General features: G+C 41.0%; 1 protein-coding gene across 1 annotated transcript in view; it reads left to right on the forward strand.

The window, feature by feature from the left end:
- FRMPD4 (FERM and PDZ domain containing 4) overlaps positions 1 to 2888 on the forward strand; it is a 662468-nt gene extending 659580 nt beyond the window's left edge. The window contains exon 17 of the mRNA XM_031671152.2: positions 1151 to 2888. Within this exon, the coding sequence (XP_031527012.2) occupies positions 1151 to 2475 (1325 nt within the window). The 3' untranslated portion in view covers positions 2476 to 2888. The remainder of the gene's footprint in view (positions 1 to 1150) is intronic.
- The last annotated feature ends 5721 nt before the right edge of the window (positions 2889 to 8609 follow it).

Here is an 8609-nt window from a genome sequence, read left to right on the forward strand (position 1 = left end):
ATCATTTCCCCTCATCAATTCTTAAGAGAGTCCTCCCTACTCTGTAACACTGTCCTAGATGAATATTCTGAAGTGGCCGACATACCTCAGTGTCAGGAGGGTTTGAGGGGTGTGCACGATGAGCTGTGTTATTTTCCCCAAAATAGTAAAATACAGACACAGGTATAAACATGAACACAGCCGCCTTCTGTGCCCCCCTCCCCCTTCTGCCACCCACCGGGCACCTGTCCCTCTCCCGATCCACTTGGCCAACTGTCGTGTGGCAAAAGCAGGCGCTCTTTCATGCTTTCCTTCAAATGATATCCTCAGTCATGTCTTCTCCATAGAGGTCAGTAGAGATTAGTGAGGTCTTACGTTGGTTAATTTCCATTCCTGCCCTTTTAAGATGATCAAAACCCACCAATGGCTTCACCTGCTTTGAGAAACCCATCTACGAATGTTACTTAACTCATCACCCAACTCGCATCTTAACCTCTAAACTAATTGAAGCACACTGTTTAATCCTTTGCAGTTTACAAAGAGCTTTCACCCAACTTAACTCTTGCTTCTCACAAAAGTTCTGTGAGACAGAGATTATTTTCTTGACATGACAACTTTTCTGGGGCTTTCCCCAGGTCTCAGCTTCAAACCCTGTACCAGGCAGACCTCATGGGGTCCTCTTAAAAAAGTGAATATAGTTAATTTGCATTAAGTCCGGCCACTTCTTTTATTAGAAGGTAATGGATGCCAGGATTAACCTAACTCTTTGAAATGAAACTTAAACGTCATAATAAATGTTTGCATAATCTACATGTAGGATGTGTGTTTTCTAATTATGTATCTAAGCTTTAATAGGCGAATATTGGGAACAAAGCAATTCACGAAATTCCATTGTCTTCCCTAAAAATGTTTGTGATTTCTAGACAATGCCAAATGAATCAGTAAGAAATAACAGATTCCAGTATTTCTTGAAATCTATTAAAATTGAAATCTACTAAAAGATTTCAGGAAGCAGTCTTTGGAAATCAGGTTGACTCTGACACACGGCTGCCCTTCTAGAATACATCCTTGGGAAATGACAGGCATCACATAGAGGTTGACATTACATAGAAAATGATCACCCGTGAGGTGCTTAATGATTCTCTCTGTTTTTCTACTACCCCTAGTGTAGCTTTGACAGAGCCTGGGAAGGAGAGACGAGGAGGCATGCCTTCAGCTTGGTCTCAACATCCTGAAGCTGATCCCACCCTGCTACCATCAAACATTCACTTGGAATCAAAGGTGCCAACTCCAAATCAAGACCCTAATGATTTTTCCCAAGCAAACCAGGCATACGGAGAGGCTGTGAGCTGGCGGCCACTGGATCTGAGAGGGGGGAGCCTCAGGACACCCCCCAGCCAGAGAGCTCTGAGACGTAGCAGCAGTATCCTCTCGGGATCTGTAAGTCTGGAGACCTTCCGAGAGAGAAGCAAGGGTGCAGTCAGCTTAAAGTGTCCAGGTACCACAGAAGCACAGGAGGCCAGTTCAGAAAGGCGAGCAGAACTCCCCCTAGGGAAGAAGCTCACCAAAAGTTTTTCCCAAAGCTCGATGCACTTTAGTTCTGAGGGGAAGGTTCACAAAAGGTCCCCGGTGGCTCACAAAGACTCAAAGCTGTATAGGACATTGCCCTTGCGGAAGCTGGAAAGCAGCAATTGGAGATGCCGGGGACCTTTCAGCTACTGCTTCCTGAACCGAGGGCAGGATGAAGATGGCGATGAGGATGAAGAGGAGGGAGAGGCCACCCGCCGAGTCTCTTGCCTCTTTCGACCCCACGTGACTCAAGCCATGCCAGAACCAAGCAGCCCACCCCTGGCTGTTGGGATTCAGAAGCAAGGAGGGGAGCTGTCCAGAGGTTCCGTGCTGAAGGTCTGGGCAGAAGACTTGAGTGGCCCAGATGATGTGGACTTCAGCACCCTGGCTTTTGATGCCCAGATTGCAAGAATAAATGCCCTAAAGGAGAGCACATATGCAATGCCCGATGGGTTCCTCGCAGCCCAGAATGATGCCAATGAGCTTCTTTGCCTTGTCAGGGCAACCAAGGGGAAGAAAGAGGAGTCACACCCTGAAGCGTATGACCTTACACTTTCTCAGTACAAGCAACTGTTATCCATTGAGTCCAGACAGTTGGGAAGTGCCTGTAGGAAAATGGCAATGGCCGAGAAAAGTCCAGAGGAGATGCTCCTAGCTATGACTTCCAGCTTTCAAGTGCTCTGTTGCCTAACAGAAGCCTGCATGCGATTAGTTAAAGTCGTGAACTCAGAAACACAGCGGCAGGAAATTGTAGCGAAGATTGATGAAGTGGTCATTAACTACATCTGTCTCCTGAAAGCTGCCGAGGCAGCCACTGGAAAGACCACTGGGGATCCCAATGTTGGACTCTCGATGCGACATTCAACCACCATGGCCGCTCTCGTAAGCACACTAACACGTTCTCTCAAGATGCTTTTAAATAAATAAAGTATGAAAGTCACGTCATAATCTACCTTTGCAAAGCCATACATGAACTTTTATTTACTTTATGTGTACGATGAACAGATGTCTCCTTTCTTCTCTCTGTATATTTTGTTATTTTATATGAAATAGGAGATAAAAGTCACATTGATGAAAAGTTGAAATGTACTAATCCAGATGTATTCTGTTTATATAATACATATATATACGTGTAGAAGAAATATACAAGAAAGTGATGACATTTGGCTATTTTTCATATAGTCGAAACTCCAGCTATATGATGTGAAATTTTAAATTCTACTGTGTTGGAGCAAAACAATGAATCCTATCCCCTTTCCTTCCAAGCGGATACTTGGAGACCATATCATTCATATTTAGAAGTAAAAAAAAAGAAAAGAAAAGAAAAATCACAATGTATATAAAACAGTACTTATGTTTTAAAATTATAATTTTTAAGCATTGGAAATAGCAAAAAGACATTTAAAATTCAAAAAGCTATTATGAATTATTAGAGAATATATAATAAATTAATTTTTGCTCATAGTGTTTTGTTATCTGATGCTTTTTTCCAAGAATCTTACATATTTCAAATTGGCTTATGCCATTTGGGCTAGAAATGGGGTGGGAGTGGATTCTATTGTGTCAACACAAATGCTCTTCATGGTGTTTCTAGAATTCAAATACTTCCCAAATAGAAGAACAGAGGGAATGATGGGCAGGTTCCCGGGTAATGTCTAGCTGTAGACTATCTAATTACATAAAATGAAAGAAATTAATAATACCAAAATTAAATTATTTGATGAAAAGAGAGATCTGCTTTGACTCAAGGTCAAAATACATAAACCAAAGACATCATCTCCCTGCCCTCCAATTCAACCATGAAATATAGAATTCCCTAAGAGTGACAGAACATTTAGTACAGTATTTGCAAAATGACGAAAAGGAACATTTAATGATCCTCAAAAGTAAAGGCAGCTCCAGTCGACGTAAAGCAGACTGCACCCCAGGCCGTGAGTCACGTTGCAGGTCACAGCTCTCAACATAGAGCTCTGTGCATCACCTCCTCTACAGGGGCCAATGCTTCCAACCAAATTTGGAATTACGGCCGAACAGTGGGACAAAATTTCAAATCTGGAATGTTCCAGAAAATCAGGGAGAGATAGCTACTGTAATGTGGAAGCCATACTCAAATAAACAATAAAATATTTGTGAAGTGTTCTCATCTGGATTGGCTGATAGAAATATGAACGTTGAAAAAAAAAGTGGTAAATTTGACCACTTTAAGTGAACCTGATGGAATGCAAAGATGTTTTTAGAATCATCGTCTCTCTAAAAATGTATCTTTGGGTCAAAGCAAAAGGATGCACACTCTGCGATTGTAAAATACAGTTGATAATGTACATATGTACTTCATGGCTCACTTAGTGCTCAAGCTACCCACACTCCTATTTATGTAGGTGACTTCTTAAAATACAACAGGAGTGCACGCAGTGCAAATATTTCCTTTTTTGTAGGCATAAACACAGGACCCCAGTTGCTGTCTCTCTCTTGTCAGTCGTTCCATAGAGATTCAGTAACAAAAGCCACATTTATTTATAGGTGGTAGCAAACAAAAGGAGTTTAGACATGTGTTATTATAATGTTTAAATAATAAAACATTTGATTACAATTATAAATATTGGTGTTTGATAGAAATATTAATGGTGTTTACTGTGGAAATTTTTGGTAAATATTCTGTATACTCAAATACATATTAATAGGATGTGCGTTGTATGTCGGACAATGTGCTAAACATATCACATATATTATCTCGTTTAATCATCACAATGATCTTATGGTGTGGACACTACCGTTAATTCCCAATGGAGGCATATGGTTTAGTAGTTAAGGACATGGGGTTTGGGGTCAGAAACTTCTTGATTTAAATTTGGACTCTGCCATTTTCTAGCCCTTTCATCTTGGGAAAGCTAACCCATTTTTCTGTTTCAATTTCCTCATAGTAAAATGGAAGTCAGTAATAAGATCTATTTCCATAGGATTGTCATGAGTTTTAAGTAAAATGATGCCTGTAAAGTTCTTACCACAATGCCTGGTAGAGAGTAAGTACTCAATGTTAGATATCATTATCATCATAAGCATTGCGTTAAATATGTTGCCCGAGATAATATGTGGCAGCTGTTGGTTTTATATGCATATTGTATCCTGACTCTCTGCAGAATACAATAGTGTATTGCCAATGTGTAAGAGGATGGATACAAGGAAGCGATGATCCTTGTGTCAATCACATGTTCGGTTACAGCATCCCTGGTCCATTTCAATTCTTCAAGAGGCCTCAGTGCAATAGCTCTGGGTCTTTCTAACCAATCTCCCATTACCTTTGGGTGCTCCAATAAATTTCTGTTTCTTGTAAACAAACTCTTTACTGCTTAGGAAACCTCAAGAGTCCCCCAATCACTAAATGTGCTGCTCCTAAGTGGGGTCCTGGTCCACTAAAGTGTAGGAAGAACATACTAGAACGATACTTGTATTTATTTTTATCTAGCCTTTTTTTATGTTTCTGTATGTTTTATAATGGCCTAAGAGTACAGTGGTATATGTACAGCATTTTAAATAAATCAATTAATTAATAAGCATATGCCGGGTGCATGTGTGCAATAATATTGTCGCAGGTAAGGCTGCACTCACTAAAGGTTGGAGACCACTGAAGTAGAGAATGAAACTTCCTTCTACCTGAGTCCTTTATATTTAGTCCCCAGCCTATTTTTCCAGGTGTATCACCTATCATTTTTATTAATGCTTTATTACAAATCTTCAAACATATACAAAAGTAGACACAATCATGTAATGGATCACTATGTACTCGTCACACACCAATTCACGTCCAGTCTTACTTTCTCTTTGTCTGCACCTCCTTCCACACTATATGTAGAAGCAAATCCCATACATCATAGCATTTCATCCATGAAGAGTTCAGTAAGTGCTTCCTATAGATAAGAACTTTCGAACATAATCGTAATGCCATTTTCACACTTTTAAATATTAATAATTCCCTAATATTACCAAATAAATATTACAGAAATAAGTGATGAAGAATGGGACAATTCCTGTAGACCCAACCCCCAGAGACAGTCGTCAGCAATTTAGGGCATCTTCTTTAAACTTTTCTGTATCTGTACTGATGTTACTGTTATTGTACGGGTTTATGAGTTTCACTTTTGCCTCAGAGAGTTAGTCTGAGCATATTTGCCCTTCTACTTAGTCTCAGTTCCACCATATTTTATTAATTGGATTGGCTGGAGGGGTATGATTGACATGGAAAGATAGGGTGTTTAGAAGAACCACCCCCACAGCATTAGGCTTATATTAAAATACAACAACTAATGCAATTACCTTAGACACTGAAATTAACACAGACCTCTAGGCCCAGCTGAAATTAGGTTAATCACTAAAAACATATCTCAGAAAAGAAAGACTGACAATATTGAAACAGCCAGCGACAACAACATTACAATGGATCGATTCCTTTTGCTATGAATTTCACCTTTCATTATGATTAGTCCGAGGAAAGACAATCTTCATTTATATTCCTCTTTTCTACATTTCTAAATGTTACTTATTCTCTGAATGTTATTTCTGAGCTACTCAGGCTGTCACTTTAATTTCTTCCTCCTGGACTACTCTTAATTTGGCAATGGAGAAGTTTGTTCTCTTTGACCGATGATCACCATTCATAATTGCGTTAACTGTTTTTGAAACAAACAAAAGAGCATGTCAGCTATGTTCGGGTGATTCCTTGCCTCTTCCAAACATTTGAGAATCCTCACAGGGATCATTAAGTTTGACCTCACTGCGTTCCGCCGGCCCGTATGTCTACAGTCTACAGTGAGGGCAGCGATAACATGCCCACACTCACCTACTACAATTACTCCTTTACATTTGGTTGTAATTTCACTTCCAGAGTAACCACTTTTTATTTCTTTGCTACACTTTCATCTTCGTTGGCCAGTTCCCTCTCAGTCACCCATTTTTATAAAATGTTATATGGCTTCATCACTTTGCTGTCTGTGCATGAACGGACTAGCAGATGCTAAGTGACCAATCCCTGGCAGACTTTAAAAGAACTGATATGATTGGTCACTGATCATCATGCACTTTTTTTTTAATTTACATAGTGATTCTGGGATTAAAGAGCTAGTAGCAAAATTTGTACCCTATGAAATTATTCATAGTTAACATACCATGATAACTGAAGTTTAAACCATGTTGGGGAACTGGTGTTTTAGCTAAACCGTGTTAATGGAAATTCACATATCACAGCCATGCAGAATGAGGGCTGCCTGTAAAGGGTCTGAAGCCAGTGGTGAAAATGGCTGAAGGGGTAGCATTTAGCACTCTTCCAATAGAACTGTCTGCAATAATGGAAATTTTCTAAATCTTTGATGCACAATATAGTAGCAAATAGCCATATATAATTTAATTAATTTAAATGTAAACACCCACCTGTGGCTAGTGGCTACCATATTGGACAAGGAAGCTCTAGTAGGCAAGCAGACAAAAAAAGAAATAAACAGAATAGTGACAGATTGCAGTAAATTCTAAGAGGGAAGTTCATAGGCTGGTGAGGAAGATTTGTCCAGAGTTGGGGGAAGGAGCTAATGCTGATCAGTTAACACACATGACGCCCATTTCACACTGACCCTGCTCAAGACATTTAAACGATGTACGTAATGGAAATAGTAGCAGATAAAGACTATCCCTCATTAGACCACGAATTCTGGCCCGAATCCTGTCCTCAGCCCCAGGTAAGCCCTAAGTAAAAAGATGCCCCGGTGCCCCTGAACAACGCCAACACACAGTGAAGCTCAAGCAACGCTCACTTGTCCTTAGCTTTTGGATGCCTTGGATGGTGTGATTTGCAGGCATAACTATTTCTTCCCCAAGGTCTGAAAACCTGCTGAGAATTCTGACTACAGATTCGTTGGTGATCACTAACAAATGCACTGGCATACAGGAAGCGTGGTGTCAAATACTGACCTAACAGCCAGCATATGCAGTCTGTTCCCTAAAATGTGTCTGAAAATGCAGTCTGATGCACACCGGCCCTCAGCCCAAAAGGAAAGCTGGGACTTTCTTCTGCTTTTCCCCATCTTTCCACCAGTTCTTGGGCCCAACTTCCTTCTTGCTTGGCTTCCAGGCCTGATCCCAAGTCCAAGCAGATGTGGCCCAATCCATTCTGCAGCTGAAAATATACACAGAGTAGAAAGGAACAGAGGAAGACGTGAGCTCAGAGTTTGATGAAAGCCATTTTAAATTTAGTCTCCACTACCCATTTTTTCCACCCTAGATCTTCTTTCCCCTTTATCTTCCCTGACACCCCCCACCCCAACTTTCTGTATTAGTTTTCTATTGCTGTGGAACAAATTAATACAAACTTAGTGGCTTACAATAACACAAATTATCTCACATTTTCTGGAGTTCAGGAGTCTGGGTACAGCCTAACTGGTCTTCTGCTCAGGGTCTCAAAAGGTTGCAGTCAAGGTTTCGGCTAGACCGCATCCTTATCCGAAGGCTGAGCTGGGGGTGACTGTTTCCAAGCTCATTCAGATTGTTAGAATCATTCATTTTCCCGCAGCTACAGGACTGGCCATTATTCCTGCTGTTTTGGCTGGAGACCGGAGGCTGCCCTCTGGTCATGGAGGCTGCCCACAGCTCCTTGCCACGGGGCTACCTCCAACACGGCTGCTTATTTCGCCAGGCCTGCAGAGACAATCTCTGACCTCATGGTTGCGTCAGGTCCACCCAGGATAAACGCTCTTCTGACTAACTCAGAATTAATTGATTTGGGACTTTAACTACATCTCCAAATTTACTTCACTGCTGCCATATTCTGTTGGTTAGAAGCTTGTTGCACACTCAAAAGGGACAGGAATCATGGGGACCACCTTGGGGTCTGTCAGCCATGCTCTCTAATGCTCTTCCTTCAACGACTAACTCAACAGATCACCTGTTTCTCTGAACAGAAAAATTAGCATAGACACTTGAAATACAAACTTCAAAGGCTTTCAGGACCCACAGGTCTGAAATAAGTCATCAAAGGCCACGTGGACAGCCTTTGCCTTCTCTGCCTGGCCCTGGCCCCT

Source organism: Vicugna pacos, chromosome X (assembly GCF_048564905.1).
Source record: "Vicugna pacos chromosome X, VicPac4, whole genome shotgun sequence".
Classification (NCBI taxonomy): domain Eukaryota; kingdom Metazoa; phylum Chordata; class Mammalia; order Artiodactyla; family Camelidae; genus Vicugna; species Vicugna pacos.